At 45.8% G+C, this 18,533-nt stretch overlaps 1 protein-coding gene across 2 annotated transcripts in view; it reads left to right on the top strand.

Annotated features, from left to right (window-relative positions):
* Positions 1 to 17,489, top strand: part of TMEM71 (transmembrane protein 71) — a 32,016-nt gene extending 14,527 nt beyond the window's left edge. The window contains exons 6-10 of one of the 2 annotated variants that reach the window (XM_077749952.1): positions 6,341 to 6,508; positions 10,393 to 10,468; positions 13,970 to 14,031; positions 14,138 to 14,198; positions 17,399 to 17,489. In XM_077749952.1, the coding sequence (XP_077606078.1) occupies positions 6,341 to 6,508; positions 10,393 to 10,468; positions 13,970 to 14,031; positions 14,138 to 14,198; positions 17,399 to 17,414 (383 nt within the window). In that variant the 3' untranslated portion in view covers positions 17,415 to 17,489. Of the gene's footprint in view, positions 1 to 6,340; positions 6,509 to 10,392; positions 10,469 to 11,870; positions 11,981 to 13,969; positions 14,032 to 14,137; positions 14,199 to 17,398 lie in introns of those variants that run through there. The other variant, XM_077749953.1, reaches the window with a different exon arrangement.
* The last annotated feature ends 1,044 nt before the right edge of the window (positions 17,490 to 18,533 follow it).

Below are 18,533 nucleotides of genomic sequence, written 5' to 3'. Positions count from 1 at the left end.
TGGTGGCTTTAACAGATACATGAAATGATGCTCAGTGTCCCTCATCATCAGGGAAATGCAAATCAAAGCCACGCTGAGGTACCACCTCACGCCGGTCAGAGTGGCTAAAATGAACAAATCGGGAGACTCTAGATGCTGGCGAAGATGTGGAGAAACGGGAACCCTCTCGCACTGTTGGTGGGAATGCAAACAGGTGCAGCAGCTCTGGAAAACAGTGTGGAGGTTCCTCAAAAAATTAAGAATAGAACTCCCCTATGACCCAGCAATAGCACTGCTAGGAATTTACCCAAGGGATACAGGAGTGCTGATACCTAGGGGCACATGGACCCCAATGTTCACAGCAGCACTCTCAACAACAGCCAAACCATGGAAAGAGCCTAAGTGCCCGTCAACAGACGAATGGATAAAGAAGACGTGGTTTACATATACAATGGAATACTACATGGCAATGAGAAAGAATGAAATCCTGCCATTTGCAGCAACGTGGATGGAACCGGAAGGTATTATGCTGAGTGAAATAAGTCAGTCAGAGGGAGACAGATATCATAGGTTTTCTCTCATATGTGGATCTTGAGAAACTGAACAGAAGACCATGGGGGAAGGGAAGGGGAAAAATAGATGCAAACAGAAAGGGAGGGGATAAACCACAGGAGACTCTTAAATACAGAGAACAAACTAAGGGTGGATGGGGGGGGGCGGGGGAGAGGGGAAACTGGGTGGTGGGCATTGAGGAGGGCACTAGTTGAGATGAGCATTGGGTGTTGTATGTAAGCCAATTTGACAATGTACTTATAAAAAAAAGAATCTTGGCCACTTTAAGGTTCAACTCTGGATACTCTTGTTTTCACAAAGTTCTCTGAACAAAGAACAGGCTCAGAGCTTTCTGGTACAACAGTATTTAGGGCAAATTAAATAAGCTCTCATTTCCATTGTGCTCCATTTCACAGTTGCTTTCTCTTTGCGGCATTTAAGTGATCAGTGGCAAGTGTCCTTTACAGTAAGGGGTTTAACGAAACAATTGAGAGAAAATATTAAAAATGGCTAAGAGTAAGCAGGCTCCCGGATACAGCAAAAATCAGGAAAATGAAGTTTCAGTGCTGGAAGGTTGGGAATCGCTGTTCTCAAGATAGTGCTTCACAGATTTGGAAATTTATTGTCTAGTTTTCCTGTGGTTGCCACATGGAAATATGTCCAAACAACTGGAAAGCAATTGGACCACAGCAGAGCTTGCCTGAGTGTGAGATATCTTGCTCAAATTCTTATGGTTTCCAAATATCTTCTAAATATAACAAATCAAACCACCCCCCTCCAAAATCATTCATTAGGCAACCGGGTGCACACAGGACTTTGAAATCCTTCATCTGCTGTCAACTGTAATCAAATCTTCCCCAGGCTTCTTGTTTTCCGGATTTGCCCAAGGCCCCGTGACTTTTATCAGCAATTTATTTTTCTCCGCAAATGTCGCCTCGTTAGAAGACTCACGAAAAATTCAAAATTAAATTGTTCTGCTGTTTTCTCTCCGGGCCACGGATGCAATCAAAACTTTCTTCCCCTAAACTTTCTTGTCCCTCAGTTTTCAGACTAACAAGGATTTTTATTGGTTGCCTGTCTTATCCTTAGCTCACCCCTTCTGCAGCTGTGTCTAGACACCTTCCTCATCAGTTGCAATTCATTTTTTAGCCTTGGCATTTTGCAGCTTCCCAGACCCTGAGGCTGCAGTTTGGGAGACATTCCCAGAGCCTGTGAGTCATATTGAAAGAAGATAACGCTTTCGTGCAGGGAGGACTGAGCAGGACTGCCCGCTCCACTTCTTCCAGTCCAAGGAAAGAAAGGCTGGACATCCTCAGGCAGAGCTTCCCAGCTTGAGGTCTGTGGTTTTCTCCAGAGTGAACGCCTCTCCTATAAATATCTCTGATGACAACATCTGTATGTGGCTTTGTGTTTCCCTCCACGGCAAACAACAATGCCCATTTTACATGCAAGCGTATGGAAATATGCTTGGGAGAAATAGATCCTTTTAAAACAGAAGTAAGTAGGGGAGCCATTTGGTTAAGCATCCAACTTCGGCTCAAGTCATTGATCTCACAGTCCGTGAGTTCAAGCCCGGCGTGCAGCTCTGTGCTGACAGCTCAGATCCTGGAGCCTGCATCAGATTCTGTATCTCCCTCTTTCTCTGTCCCTCCTCTGCTCATGCTGTGTCTCTCTCTCTCTTTCCCTCTCAAAAATAAATAAACATCAAAAAATTTTTTTAAAAAATAAAACAGAAGGAAGCTACATTGACTATGAATAAATCAGGAGAAACGAAATTAATATCTTCAAATGTAATACAAAAGCTATTTGCTGAAACTTATCTGCATTAGGAGCCTCTCATTTATTGTTAAGGGTGGAGACAAAAATCAAATGTCAGTTAGGGAGACGGTACATTGGGGGCAAACCCTGTCTTTCCACGGATGAAAATGCCTTGATCATTCTTTAATGCTAAGATTTTATTTTTTGTAGTTTCCCTCTTTAGTGCCATCCCTTCTTCTAGAAAGTTCTGTGTAATATTCTCGTATTCCACACGGGCACATTTTTTTCGATCATCTGGCTTCCAGTGCAACGCCGTAAGTTCAACAAGGCGGGCTTGGGCAACAAACAGCCCAGGAACATTTTTACGTTTCTCACCTCTCTCCCATCTATATCTCTGTGGATTTCAGTTAGGCGTCATGCTTGAAGAAATAATCAGCCATGACATTTCTCAGCTCTTTCTCACTTCTGTGTGAATTTGACCCAATCGGCTTCTCTCTTTCTCTCCCTTAACAGCTTTATTGAGATACAACCGATATGCAAAGAATTGTACATATTGAGCGTGTACATTGGGTGGGTTTGAACAGACACAAATGCCTGTGGTACCGTCACCACAATCGAGGTGGTAGGAATATCCAACAACTCCACACTTTCCCTGGGTCCCCGTGTGTGCGTACGAGTGTGTGAGTGCTTGTTTGTGCTAAGAACTATCACCATGAGATCTGCCCTCTTAGCAAATTGTGCAGTGCACAGCTCAGTTGTGAAGCATTCAGTGGATCTCCAGAAGGGATTCATCTAGCGTAACTGAAAGGCTATACTCACTGAACAGCAGTCCCCTCAACCCCCAGCCCCAAGAAGCCACTCTTCTACCCTCTGCTTCTATGACCGACAGTTATAGGTGCCTCTGTGTAAGTGGAGTCATGCACATTTGTCCTTCTATGACTGACTTAATTCCCTTCACGTGACGTCCCCTGGGTTTATCCATGACAGCGCACATGGCAGGATCTTCTTTATTCACTCATCTATTTTTTAAAAAATATTTTTATTTATTTCTAGGAGAGAGAGAGAGAGAGAGAGACAGCGTGGGCAGGGGAGGGTCAGAGAGAGAGGGAGTCACAGACTGAAAGAGGCTCCAGGCTCTGAGCTGGCAGTCAGCACAGAGCCCGACGCGGGGCTCGAACCCACAAACCGCGAGATCATGACCCAAGCCAAAGTCGGACGCTTTACCGACTAAGCCACCCAGGCGCCCCTAAAAAATATTTTTATTTATTTCTAGGAGAGACACAGAGAGACAGCGTGAGCAGGGGAGGGTCAGAGAGAGAGGGAGATACAGACTCTGAAAGAGGCTCCAGGCTCTGAGCTGGCAGTCAGCACAGAGCCCGACGCGGGGCTCGAACCCACGAACCGCGAGATCATGAACCAAGCGGAAGTCGGATGCTTAACCGACTAAGCCACCCAGGCGCCCCTATTCACTCATCTATTGATGCTTGGGTCGTTTTGGTAGGCTCTTGCGAGTGGTGCTACAGCGCGCGTGTCCACGGCCTCCTTCGAGGCATGGTCATCACCGGATAAGCCACACGTGTCACTCTGCTGCTTCCTTTCTCTATGGCAACCGGCAAGGATGCTTCTGCAGCCTGCTTTGTCAGGCGGCCACAGGCTGTGGGCGGGATGGTGGGAGGGAGACTGAGCGATTGGCAGAAGTTCCCCGGTCCCAAAGCACCCGCTCATGTGCTCAGTATCCAGGCTGAGTGGGAGGGCAGCGCCACCAGCCTGGATAGGAGGCCGCTCTCCCCGCTTGAAGCCTCCCCCTCAAATCAGCTTTAGCCTCCGCGAAGGTGAGCGCTGACCCCCCCCCTCCCCCAGTCTCTGTGGTTACCATGGCCCCGTTCCGGTGGCCTGAGTTGTTACAGCGACTTCACGTGTCTCAACCTCCCCGCCTCCCGCCAGGACTCTCTGTTTATTAACAGATCGTAGTGAACGCTAACAACACACTAAGCAATATTGCTGGTGACTGGGGCCGGGGCAGGAGAAGTGGCCCTTTCCTCCTGGGGCTTTTAGTCCAGTCCGGGAGGCAGATGTTAAACAAAAATCGCACAAATTACGCATTCTATGGTATGTGTTTCCGTAACAATTACTAAATCATCAATTGTGATTTGCCCTGAGAAGGCGGAGCGCAGGGCGTTTTGACAAGAGTCGGGGCAATCAGGAAGAGGTAGAAAGTGCAGGAAAATACAGATGTTCTCTGCTCCTAAGTGCTCACTGGAGCTGCTGAAAGGGCACTAATGATCAAGACTCCTTCTACGCTTGGGTCTGCTCCGTCTGCCACAGGGTTTCACCAGCTCTGCGTTACTGACACGTGAGACTGGACAACGCTTCACTGCCAGCCCCGTCCTGTGCACCATAGGATGTTAACAGCATCTCTGTTCTCTGCTCACTAGATGCCAGGAGCAATCCTCCCCACCCCCATTTGTGACAGCCAAACACGTCTTCAGACATTGCCAAATGTCTCTGGGAGGGGGGAGAAGAAGTTCGGAGGACCTGATACGGGAGGACCCCACATGACTCCTGGGGCTCAGCAATCACTACCAGCTCCCGGAATGGGGCTGGGAGCCTCTCATCACACAGGAGTGCTCCCGTTACACTCATGCTCCAGACTCCCCGCAGCACAAACCTCAGCTCCTGAGTGGGACCCCTGGGGCCCTTTGTGACCTGACCACACAGCCAGAATCACCGGCTGGGAGTGCCCACACTCACCGGCTCCCCCCTCCAGCCTCCGAAGGGAACTTGGGCTTCTGGGAACCACCCTGCCATGTTCTCTCTCAAGTTGATGTCTCTCCTTCTTCTCTTGCTCTTCCCTCCCTCTTCCTCCTCCTCCTTCCCCTCCTCCCTTCCTCCCCCTCCTCTCTCTGGCCTTTCCTCTTCCTGCTCTTTCTCTGGAAGAACTCCTAGGCATAAAGTCTCCACTTTCATACCATCTCATGCGTGAAGCCTGCCTGAATCCCTCTCCCCCACCCCCAGCGGACTCTGATACTCTCTCCTAGACTCTCCCTCCTAGCCTCTCCCTGGATGCCTTCTGCTGCCCTTCATTGGAGCAATGACCCCATTGCATCCGAATTATTGGCATGTATGTCTGGCCCTCTGCAGACCACAGCCTCTCTGAATGAGAAAGAAGGTTTAAGATGTTGATTAGGTGTTATCCAGCATTTCCAGATATTTTACAGAGGGAGAATTTTCCTCAGGACACTTACTGTAGCTATTTCCTGTCTCCCTCACCAGTACGGGGGGCACACGAGGGCCTAGGCATCATGTCCTCCACGCTTGTAAGTCTAGCAGCTAGGTCGGTTCCTGGTATATAATCCCATCCAGTAAATGTTGCTGAATGAATGAACGAGAAGTAGAAGGAGTTGGTCTGCTCTGGTTTGGCGTGATAATGATGAGAGACTCATATACCCATCACACACTCTCCAATCTGTCTCCACAACCCTCAACTCCCCTGGGGACTAAGGGTGAGACACTCTAGTTCCGTACGTGAGTCCGAGGCTACGATTTTATGATTTCTTCCAAGGCCACCAGGATTTTTTTTAATGTTTATTTCTTTATTTGGAGAGCGAGCAAGCAGGGGAAGGGCAGAGAGAGAATCCCAAGTAGAGAATTCTTGAGTTGAAATCAAGAGACAGATGCTTAGCCCGCTGAGCCACTCAGGTGGCCCAAGGCCGCCTGGATTTTACCATATACCCCAACCGCATATTACTTTATCTAAATGAATATGCCGCAGAAGTGTGTGGACAGAGCCACTCCATCACTGCTCGGTTCTAACCACAGTGGAACGGGCTTCCTTCACGTCAGGCCTCTGGCCTTTGCTCATCTCTGCTCCGAAGAACCTCTTCCTCTGCAGCCTTCAAAGGCGAGGGCATGTTAAAATGCCACCTGCCCCGGAGACTCATCCCGCCCAAATCCCCGGAGCGTTGCTATGGGGACGGCCTTCGGCTACTGCGCCTCCAGAGGCCGGGACCCTGCACACGCATGTGCACACTGAGCCCTTCGCCTTTTCCAGGAGAGGCTCTCGAGTGTTCCGACGCCTGGGAGTCCGAGCAGCCAAGGGCAGCCTCCTCCTCCAGCCACGCTGTGTCTCGGGCTCCGCCGGAGCACCCCCACGACTGGGCCCTTCAGTCTCAAGGGACGGCTTCCGGACATTTCCCGGGGAACATTCTGGATCATGCCAGTGAGTTCGTTTTTTGTTTTCTTTCTTTCTTCTTCTTTTTTTTTTTTTAATCTTTGCCACACCCAAAGAATTCTTCCTTACAGGGCCAGGGGATGACTTAGGGATGACTAAGGTGCACTTGGGAAGGTTCAGGCCCTGCAAGGAGGGGGGGCCGGGGCGCCGCAGCGCAGAGGAGGTGCCTTCGTTCTGAGCAACCTCTTAGAGACACCGGAAGGACTGGATTTGCAGCGTTTAATTATTTTCTAAAAACCCTGAAGACATTTGGCAAAATGTTAAGCTTTGCTAAAGCTGGGTAGGATGTACCCAGGTGTCTGGTATTTTATTCTCCATACTTAGCTGTGTAGTTGACATACAAGAAGAAAAGAAAGAAAAAAGTGGGGGGAAGTCCTTTAATGCAATGCCTCTGGCCCGGACAAGTCAAAAGATATAAAGCTATTGGTGTTTCCTGTCAGGAGCAAATCTGAGATAAATTCAACAAGCCTGGTCTTCAAGCTCCAGGTTGCCCACATCGGATTCATCATGTTTGCGCCCGGTGTTGCAGCAAGGCTGTGCCCTCAGCTTGCCAAGGTTCAAAGCCCAGCCCCCACTTGTGAGCTGTAACTCGGAAGCGGTGCACCGAGCTCTCAACACAGTATTTTCATCTGTAAATGGAGAGAGCTAGATCCTACCTCGTAATGACTAAAATAAGCACTTAGCATCACATGTCATGTAGATAAGTACTCAAAATATATGTGAGATTATGGTTACATAAGACGGAGGTTCAACAGAAGTAACTTCTCTTTGTCTTCACAAAACCGTGAACATTCACTTCACTGACCGTCCTCACTTTCCCAGAGACGCGTATGCGTCACTCCACTTCGTTCCCAGATCAGCTCCTAGGGGAGTGTTAAAGGCTCTTGGACTTCCCCTCCAGGTCGCTGGGATGACAGAGAAAAGCAGCTTTTACTGGTTAGATGGTGGCTGGGGCATCCCAGCCTCCTCCTCCAGGGATCCCACCCTTTTTTACGGGGAGGAGCTGGTTAAACTGACCCTTTATGTGTGTGTTCATCTGGCCATCAGGGCTCCGCTCTCTCATGCCCGTCTCCTCCACTGCTGTTGCATGTTTATTTCTGCGTCTTGTCCAGCAGGCTGTGGGCTCCTTGGGGATGGGCAGTGTGTCTGAGTCATCTGGGGATGCCAACCCGCCCAAGTGGCACGTGGCACAGAGCAAGTGGCCCACTGGACCAATTAGGTGCACTGTCTCCATTTTAGAGATAAGAATGCTCAAGTTGAGGCGGGTCAAGTAGGCCTTTGTACACGTTCTTTGTTGTGTCTGGAATGTGTCTCCCACCTGCTATTCCTGGAAGACTCCTACTCCTTCAAGGCCCAAGTCAAAGAACACCTCTGTGGGGCCTTGTCTGCCCCCTTCTGGCTGGGGGAGGTGACACATCCCAGTGATTCCCTAGCGCCCTGACTGTATCTCTTTGGAAACTATCTTCCTCTTCTTCACCTGGCTATGAAGCCCTGGGCGGACAAGATCTCCATCCGATTCTATTTGATCTCCTTTGCACGTAGGCTGTGAGTGTGCAGCCCAGGCAATGTTCTACCAGCTTAGGATGTAGGCGTGCCTGACATCATCTTTGTCAGGCAGGATATTCTGAGCTCCGGTGGATGGAAACCCATCTCAAGATGGATTAATCAGTAACACGATTTATTGGTTCATTAATGAAAATTCCAGGCATAGATTTCAGATTCCTGTCAATCTCTTTTTTTCTTGTCTCTTGTCTTCTGTGTGAGCTTTACTCTTTTAAAGAGTAAGTCTTTACTCTTTAAGAGCCATCTTGGCTCTTGGTGGCTTTGTGCCTGCAACTTCCCAGATTCCAGTCCAGCGGAAAGAGAGGAGAGCCTTCTCAAGTTATAATAAGAGGCCAGGTTTCATTGGTTCTGGAAGGGTCACATGTACATGACAAAAGCAATCACTTTGTCCATAAGTCTGAGAAGCTTCAAATGGCTGGGAGCCCATCCAATGCTGGGAGTGAACTCAGTCTCCAGGTGAACCAGGCACTGAGAAGGGAGAGGTGCCTCCCGAGAAAACTATGGGCACTGCTACCAAAGAGCTTCAGGTAGATGCTGACTGTCCTCAAGGAGTTTGCAATTTAGTGGGGGAATCTAGAGGAAGAAAACAGCAATTTTTGAAAAGTCTTTATTTATTGAGAGAGAGAGAGAATCCCAAGCGGGCTCCCCACTGGCAGCGCCGAAACTGACACGGGGCTCCAACTCATAATCCATGAGATCATGACCTGAGCTGAAATCAAGAGTCAGACGCTCAACTGACCGAGCCACCCAGGTGCCCCAGAAGACAGCAATTTTAATTCAGTATGAAAACGCTGCTGATGGAAATGCCTGAAGGATAATGGGGGTGCAGAGAGGGAGCAGCTAAGGGCCACAGGGAGTTGAAGGAATCAAGGCGGGCCTCCTGAAGGAAGTTACACTTGAGCTAAGCCAAACTAGACACTAAGTAAGCAGTTACTGATGGAATGAACCAGCGCACACCTTGTACCAAATCACACAATTGTATCTTCATAGAACGGGAATTTAAACCAGGCTGTGTTCCTTATTCAAAGTCTAACGGTTTTAGCAGTTTGTCAAGCTGAACTTGTTTCTGTGAGGAAATGTTTTCCAAATTCCACGTCAAATCAGAGTCAGCTAAATACAAACACACTTGAGAAGGATGGCTGAGTGTTCAGCTGAGCCCACAATAACTTATTTAATTCACAGTATACATGAAAAAACTGTACGTTTGGGGTACCATCATTCACAATGGCTATATTCCACATTGCCAATCTTCAGTATTCCACCCACATTGTGGACTAAGTAGGCTTTGTTAGCTGACTGGATCTTCATTCATAGCATAAATAGCAAAAATAAATACATTCCCGGCACAAAGTCATTCCAAGTTTTAAACAACTGTTGCAAAATTGAGCTTTTGAAGCATTTGGGCAGAAATTAAGTTAAAGCCTGTTTATCCTTTGCCTCGGATCTTTATGTGATCATCCATCAACCAGCGCTGATTCCTTTCAGGTGATTGGAGTAATATTCAGGTTCATGACTGATTTAACTCCTATGATTAGAACTGAAGGACTCGCCATCATCTCCATGATGGCTCTACAACACCGAAATATTTTCCTGATAGCAGAGTTGTGCAGGGACAAATAGTTCATAATATATATGTTCTCTTTTCTGACCTTTGGAGACTCCCAGGATGCAAAGCGGCAATCCTCCATCCCTGCCCCACTTCAGGAAAACACTCTGTTCTGGCTAGACGTGGTTTGGAAATCTTGGCTCTGGCGCCTCAGAGCTGTGTGACCTTGAACGAACTTCATCATCTCTCAGTCTTAGTCTTCTCACGTGTGGAGTGAGGACAATGGTTCCTACCTTACGGGTCGGTTGTGTTGATTCAGTGAACTGAGGTATGAAAGCTTTGTGAATCAGGCTCTGTGCAAATTTTAGGCACCACCATCGTCGTCATCGGGATTAGATTTCTGACATTAGCATCCATTCTACCGAGTGGTCCCCCAGCATTACAGTAAAAAGCCAGCCCCAGACTGTTTATGTACTAGAATCATTCTGTCATGACAGAAACAATGTATTCTTTGCTGAAATTACCTAATGAATAGACCTGTACCACGTTTGATAATTTTATCTTGTTACTTAGGGCAAGTTGCTGGAGATGACATGCATTTGAAAACTGTGCTGTTGTTTTGGTATCTGTGTTGTGGTGGTGGTGGTGGTGGGTTTTTTTTGGGGGGGGGTTGGTGTATAACAAAGAAACTTTAGTACAATTTTGTTGTACCAAGATTATCAGCAACGGTTTCTAATTGACTTATTTTTACTTTTCCTATTAGAAACCCGTTTGTGGAGAGAGGGCTCCTTTCAAGCAATTCTGCTGGCTGCGTGCGTAATCATTTGTGCATGTGCAAGGTGATTCAGATTTTATTTGCATGCAGTGGTGTTCCATAATTAATGAAGCTGTAATTGATTGATAATTTCCTTGCCTTATTCCACAGTGCATTTTCGGTAGCTCTGTGGTTAAGATTTGTTCATTTGCCTGTGTCCCTTAAGTGCCCCCTTTTCTATTACTTCCTTCCTCTCATTATCTCACAAAGCATACAAAAGCCGGTGGATCTTGCTAGAAATTGGAATTTATTATGTTTCATCCTTCACATCCACAGCCACATCCTCAGTGGTTCCCTGTTACAGATACAAACTAAGCAACCCCGCTTGGAGTTCAAGGGCACTTGGAGTCCCCACTGGGACTCCATCTTTCTCCTTATGTTTTTATATCTTAACATAAAGAGTTTCTTCCTGGGAAGTCCACTCAGCTCCTCAGATCACGTGATGCTTTTGCCCGATGATAGGCGTGTTTCTGCCCTACCCTGTGTCCTGCACGCCCCTCCTATTCTTTTCTTGCCCAAGTCTACAGGGCAATGGTCACGCCCTTTTTGGGCTAAGTGCAATCGCGCCTCAGGGCCTTTGCACTTGCTGTTTATTCTGCCTCATACAGTCTTTTCTAGAAAGCCTCATACCGTGTGTTCCTTACTTCTTTCTGGAGTCTGTTCAAATGCCACGTCATCAGGGAGATCTTCCCTGACAGCACCGAGTAAATGGCATCCCACTCTCTACCACATATACACCTCGCTTTACCTTTCTTCCAAGCACTGATCACCACCTGACCTATCATGTGTTCATCTGTTTAAATGTTAATGATCACTCTCTTCCCACAAGACTCTGAGCTGCCTGAGAGCAGAGACATTCTGCATCCCCTTCACTTCTGTATCCCTCAGTGCCAGGGGATCATTGATACTGTTCAGTCAGTGAGACAGGGATAAATGGTCCAGGCCTGGGGCCTCCGTGCTGCGTGTGCTCCAGGCAGCAAATGCCGCTTGCTCTCACACCCTGCCTCCTGAGGGTCAGATACCTCACATCACTTGGGAGAGTTGTGTTTTTACATACCAAGTCCTGCATCCCAATCCTTGTGATAGGGATTTAGATCTAGTGAGAATCTGTATTTTAAAATAAGCGTCCCAGATAATTTATGAGGCTGAAGAAGTAGTAAGTCGTTTTAGATCACAGTGGGACCAAAAGAACAAAAAAATGGGGGAGGTCCTGTGCTGAAAATAAATTTGTAGGATTCTGCATTGTGTGTCCCAAGTCAAAGGATCATATGTGCATCAGCATCATAAAGGCCAGTGAAATGAAAGCATGAAGAAAACTGATTGGCTTTATCTAACTTTGCATTTCCCAACCGCGGTGCATCATGGGACCTTTTATGTTATTTCACGGAACTATTAGTGAAATGTACCTCTTTGGTTAATTCCTGTAGATACTTCCTCTCCCCTCCTCCTCCCCGCACTCCTCCAGCCTCTTAAGAAGGAAGCTGGACAACCTGTCCGTTGAGTGTGAGCACTTAGAAACTGGCTTCCAAAAAATAGAGCCTGGAAAGAGGGGAAAGAGGAAATTTGGAAGACCTTGGAAATGTGCCCTCAGATGGTCAAGGTTAACACCAACAGGGATAAACTATGTGGATAGCACGTACCCTTGATACGAGGTGATGAGAATGGCACTTGACCCCTGTGGTCTTCTGGACCCCGGTCTGGCCGGAGGAAAACTCAAACTGAGGGACATTCTACACATTTTCTGGCCAGGACTCCTCAACCCGTCAAGGTCACCAAAATCAAGGTGAGTCTGAGAAGCTGTCATAGCCCAGAGGAACCCAAGGAGATATGACTAAATGTCTGAGGTATCCTACATGGCATTGTGGGACATGGGTAAATTAGGGAAAAACCGGAAAGTACAAATGGCATGTGGAGTTAATAGTGAGGCAGCAATGTTGGTCCCTTAATCATGACAATGTGCCAAAGTAGTGTAAGATGCTGATAATCCAGGGGCACCTGGGTGGCTCAGTCAGTTAAGCATCTGACTTCCACTCAGCATGATCTCGCAGCTCGTGGGTTCAAGCCCTGCATGGGGCTCAGAGCCTGGAGCCTGCTTCAGATTCTGTGTCTCCCTCTCTTTCTGCCCCTCCCCTGCTCATGCTCTGTCTCTCTCTCTCTCTCTCTCAGAAATGAGTAAACTTAAAAAAATTTTTTTTAATTGGGAAAGCTTGGTGAAAGGTATATGAGAACCCTTTGTACTATTTTTGCAACTCTTCTGTATATCTAAAGTTATTTGAAAAATGGAAAGATTATTTAAGAGATTGATTAAGAGAAGAATTATTGACATGGGCAACAGCATGGACGAGTTTCAGACATAGAGTGTATCATTGCAGATACCTACAAAATTCAAGGAAAGGCAAAATGAATCCATTATTAAAGATAAAAGAATAGTGGTTAATTCTGGGGGAAAGAGTAGGAAGGATGGCAAAAGAAAGAGACTGCTAGAAATAATCCTATATCTTGATCTGAGCGGTGAATGCAGTTTAGGTTTAAAAAAAAAACAAGATGTGCACTTTAAAAGCTTTACATTTGTCAAATCTCAATATAAACAAACTTTTAAAATGCATATAAAGAGATGTCAAAAAGGGTGTTCATCAAAATTTAATAATGGCTGCTTTAGGCCAATGGAGTTTTTTGATGATATTTCCCTTTCCCTTTGTACGTATTTATGATTTCTTACAGTGATTCATGTTTTGAAAACAACAGTAAAGACATTATTCTGTTTAAAAAAAAAAAATCCACTCTGTGAAACAATACTCATCAGATTGGTGAAAACCTGACATTTTAACACACTTTTTTGGGTAAGGTTGTAAAGCAGTTGGCATGTGGATTTTCTCCTTTGTTTTATCAAGATGTTTGGTACTTCTGTGGTTACATTTCAGACTATGACTTGTTTTGAGTTAAAGAGTTAAATTTTGTGTTCGGCTGGATGCATATGTAGAGGCTCATTCTTTTGCATGTGGACGTATTGTTTCAACAGCATTGTTGGGAAGACTATCCTTTTTCCATGAAATTTCTTTTGCCCCTTTGTTAAGATTCACTTAACTATATTTGCATGGGTTCTTTTCTGGTCTCTCCATTGTCTTATTGACCTGTATGTCTATCGTTTGGCCATTAGTATACTATCTCTATTACTGTAGCTTTTTAAAAATGTTAGTGTTTATTTATATTTGAGAGAGAGAGAGGGAGAGAGAGAAAGTGTGAGCTGGGAGGGGCAGAGATTTGGAGACAGAATCTGAAGCACGTTTCAGGCTCCGAGCTGTCAGCACAGAGCCCAATGCGGGGCTCGAACCCATGAACCATGAGATCAGGACCTGAGCTGAAGTCGGATGCTTAACCCACTGAGCCAGCCGGGGGCCCCTTTGTCACTGTAGTTTTATAGTAAATCTTAAAATCATGAGACTTTAGTTAGTCTAAAGCTTTAGTTGGCTCATGTGTTGGAAATGCATAATTAGTTTACGAAACCTGAAAAGTCCTGTTGTTTCAGATGTTTTCTGGGAGGAGGATTAGCCAGTGTCCTCACATGCCCGTTGATGATAACTATTGCCTGTAAGTAACAATTTCTCAAATGATTCCCCTGATCCCTTCCCTGTATTTCATTCCAATTTTGGTCGTTTTGAAGTAATTCTTAAATATTTTCTCTTTCTTATCCAAGATGCTGTCAAGTCATTGTTTCTCAATCTTGCCAACTATTTCAAAGCCACCACCTGTGCTCAGTAAGTGTTGACTGTGTTATCATCACCCTGACAAAGATGAGTACAATCTGCTGTCTGAGAATGTTTTTTTGCTGAGTAATGGATGGCAGGGACCACATACAGGAAAGGTCCCGATCATTTGTCTTGAAGAATACTTTCTGTTAATGTTAAAACCTAATAGCTTTCTCATCCCATCTCTAAAGCTTTTACAAATTCTTCAAAATTGATAAAATTAAGCTTCGAGGCAGTAGGACTTAACAAATATCATGGATTTAAAACGTTTAAGTCTCACGTGAAAGTGTTTTTATAGATTCATAGCACTGCACTTTATAAATATCTCCTATTAAGAAGCCTTTATCTTATAGTTTCCCAAAGAGCTGGCCAACTGCCCATGAAATGGTCTCAGTTACAAAGTGTGATTTCTCTGCCATCTCTCACTCACTTAACAGTACCCCTGTGTGCTGACAGCCATGGCTCATCATATTTCAAAGGGTTATTGGGGTCTGGGTGAGAGGCTCACGGAATTTCAAATAGTCTGGAAAACCCCATCCCACTGCATGATGGACTGTGTTAATTACCTTTTCTTCAATATGGCTGCCAGAAGCCAATTCCCACAGCTTGGAGACAGAGCTCTATAATTCAAACTGGTTTACTGGCCTTTGCTCCTGACACCGTGTCGCCCTATTTACGAAATCATTGTGTTAATTCTGAAATCACAATGGGACTTAGTGAAGATTTATGTTGTTTAGGACTACAGCCAGTATTGATTTCATGGCAGTTTGAGTGATGTTTCTCTTCCTTTCCTGGCATTCCAGGTTTCTGGGGGCAGATTTTGATATAGCTAAGATTGGTTTAACCTCATAGTTAGAAAATTGGGTCCTGAGGTCTCCCAAGATACCCTTATTTGTTAGCCCTTGTGTATTAATGACATTTATTCAAAAGTCCTCTAAGACACTCATTTCCTTCCCCCTGGCTGCCGGTCACTCTCTGTGTCCGCAGAACTCACAAGTATACCTCGCCCAGCATTAATGGCACATTTGCACTCATGTTCAGCTTTCTGTGCTGAGATGTCACACTCTTCAGGACTGGGCTAACCAACAATGTCTCAACAAAAGACTTTCACCCAAAGAGCCACTTTATAACTCAGCTTTCAGCTATCACTGCTTGTCAGATGGTGTGAATTAAGTCCCTTCACTTGGGGTTTTAAGAAGAACTCGTGCGATTAATCAGAAGGACCAGCCTCACCTTCTCAAGAACTCTGTATGAGAGCAGAGTTTCTTGAAGCATGGCGTGGGGGCATCTGTTCTAGAACCAACTGGGAGCTTCTACCCTATTCCAGCTCTTGTGAATCCAAATGTCTGAGGGGGTCTTCATTTTTAACAACCCGTCTATGTAATTCCTTGAGCATCAACTGTGCGAGCCCTGGAAAGATGGTTTGTAAATTCTTCACCTCTTGATTTCTAACGTGGCATCACATAACCTTACTAAATCTCTGTTGAGAACTTACGGTATGTTCTGTGCTGCACTGCGTGTCTAGTTCTGCCTGGCAGACATTTTTGGAGTCCCTCCCACGGGTCAGACACTTCCTTAGGTGCCAAGGTTGCCATGCCAAGACCTCAGGATTCCAGAGTCTACGGAGACATGTAAAGGGCAAGGTGGAGTCGCATTTAATATGGTTAAGTGCAAGTACAGAGTTAGCACAGAGGCTAGGGGCACGCCAGGAGAGAGACTGTGCCAGACTAGGAGGGAATGGGGGGAGCGGGGAGGGAAGGCTTCCTGGAAGGCCAGTGTCTGACCTGCAGGGGGTAGTATCACCTGTTGCTTTCAGGGCACCTCCTACTCTCCTAAAAGGAATTATATCAGGATTAGGATGATATTTCTATCCTACACACTCTCATCTATAGCTTCAATAAGATTCCTCCTTTGATTATTTGTGTACGTACTTTAACTTGTTCTTCCCTTCTTCCTGCTCCATTTTTTTTTCCTGTTTGCTGCCCCCTCCCCTGCCTCCTGTACACATACTGTTGCATTTCAGACCTGTGAAAACAAGGACCATCGACTTCATTTTTGTATCCATCTCAATTTCTTGAGAATAGCACATACCTCGGGGGTGCCTGGGAGGCTCAGTCGGTTAAGCATCCCACTTCGGCTCAGGTCATGACTTCATGGTTTGTGAGTTCAAGCCCCGCGTCTGACTCTGTGCTGACAGCCCTGGGCCTGGAGCCTGCTTCAGATTCTGTGTCTCCCTCTCTCTCTTTCCCTACCCCACTTATGCTCTCTCAGTCTCTCTCTCTCAAAAATAAACATAAAAAAAGGGAATAGTAGACACACCATAAATATTCATTCAATTGAATGTATTTGCCATACCATTTCTTAAAGTACTTCCTTTATAGTCAAGAGTTCTAAAATATTAAAGGTTTTGCAACCCTTTCCCTCATACATAAACATATCCAGAAGCTAATAAGCCAGAGACAAGGTGATTAATATCGAGAGTCAAGGATGACTCATAAGGCTCCTCCGACAATCAAGGATGAAAATCTAAGGGGGTGGATGGCAAGCACTTAATTCAGGCCAACAGACACTAGTGGACCAGCCCTCCCATGCCTGACTGGCACCGTGCGTGATAGGTTAGATTAGGGTCCTATCCTTTCACACTTCATAGGTCTCAGATCACGCCTTTTTCATCCCATAAGCCAATTTTCATTCAACCAGCTTCTTTGTTAAATTTAAAGCCTGTGCATTTGGGGCCTGTCTGTATTGTTCCCCAGTGGCCCAAGGGTCCCTTCCAAATGAAGGTCATCATAGTTGTCCCATGTTGCCAATAATGTGTTAGCATCAGCAGGGTTCATTTTGCACGTTTATGACGTCAGAGGAACAACATGGGCAACCTCTGTTCTCTCTACTCCTTCCTGTTGGAACGTGTGTTTACATAGCTGGCAAATGAATGAATGAACAGTGGGGAAAACTCACTTGATATCCTAAGAGGATTTCTGTTTTAGAGGAAGTGGTGCAGGTGGGGAAAGAAAACAATATAAAACGGTTGTTAACTGACCACCAAGCTGGGATAAAAATAAAAGTTACTCCAAGTTGAGGTTCTACTCTTCCTAGTTATGATTACTCAAGCTAGTGTGTGTGTGCACGCGCACATGCGGTGATTAGTTACCGCGTTTCCTGTCTATCTGGATGAATCATCTATTTCTTTTCTCTTTTCTCGGCTCTAGGTTTGCCAAAGTTTGACAGCCATTTAGGAGTGTCGTCTCTGATGAATGACTTCTGTCTGAAGATCCAGAAATTGTCTGATTCACCGTCTGTTTGGAGTCAACTGCTTTATTGGAAGGGACTGAGCAACTGCTTAATCGAGAAAAAAACACATTTTAATTTGGTTATGTTTCTTTTCTAAAGATCTCATTTTTGCTCTCATAATTGTAATCTGCTCAGGAAAATAATATTAATTTGTCTTTCCTATGCAAACACTGGCAGTTGAAAGGGACAGGCTGGGAAATGTGATGGAGAACCAACCACATGGGTAGTGGTGCCCTCATATTTCCTGAAGCATTGTTTTCTTACGTTCATTTTCATCTAGAGGATTCTCTGAGGTGCTTTTAACAATGCAGATTCCTGGGCCTGCCTACAAACACCTATCCCTTGCTGAGCTGCTTAATCAATACCAGCTTGAAAGTAAATATGGAGCGTCCGGGGGGCTCAGTCCGTTTAGAGTCTGACTTCAGCTCAGGTCGTGATCTTGCGGTCTGAGAGTTCAAGCCCCGTGTCAAGCTCTGTGCTGATAGCTCGGGGCCTGGAGCCTGCCTCAGATTCTGTGTGTCCGTCTCTCTCTGCCCCTCCTCTGCTCACTCGCTCTCACTTGCTCTCTCTTTCTGTCTCAAAAATTAAATAAATAAATAAATAAATAAGAAAGTAAATAAACTGCAGTTTGCACATAAAATACAGTGAAGGAAGATTCATCATTCTGCCCGAGGAGTCTCCTGATGGGAGTTGGTGACGACACACGAGGGTTCATGGGAAACGGGCAGGAGAGAGCCTTTCTTCGGGAAAGCACATTCGACTTTTGAACCATTTTCTTTGCCACGTTTTCAGCCTTCTTGGGGCTCATGATTACCTTTCACTTGTGCGCAATGAAAGACAGAAGAGAAGAAATTCTTTAAGAACAAAAAAAAAGGCCAAACACCTGAGTGCCTTGAAATGGATAAAAATGGTGCAATTTTATAGCCGGCAGAAGAATAGTTAGTAGAAGACTCTCCCGGTTCTCGCTCTCACTTGGTGTATGTTCTCAAAGCACACGTGGCCTGCAGTTCAGACGTGTTCTGTATGATGTTCTCCAGCTAGACGCTTGGGTGG

The sequence above is a fragment of the Crocuta crocuta genome, unplaced genomic scaffold, assembly GCF_008692635.1.
Source record: "Crocuta crocuta isolate KB4526 unplaced genomic scaffold, BGI_CrCroc_1.0 scaffold119, whole genome shotgun sequence".
Taxonomy (NCBI): domain Eukaryota; kingdom Metazoa; phylum Chordata; class Mammalia; order Carnivora; family Hyaenidae; genus Crocuta; species Crocuta crocuta.
The sequence above is the reverse complement of the archived record's forward strand: the minus strand, read 5'-3'. Positions and strand labels throughout refer to the sequence as shown.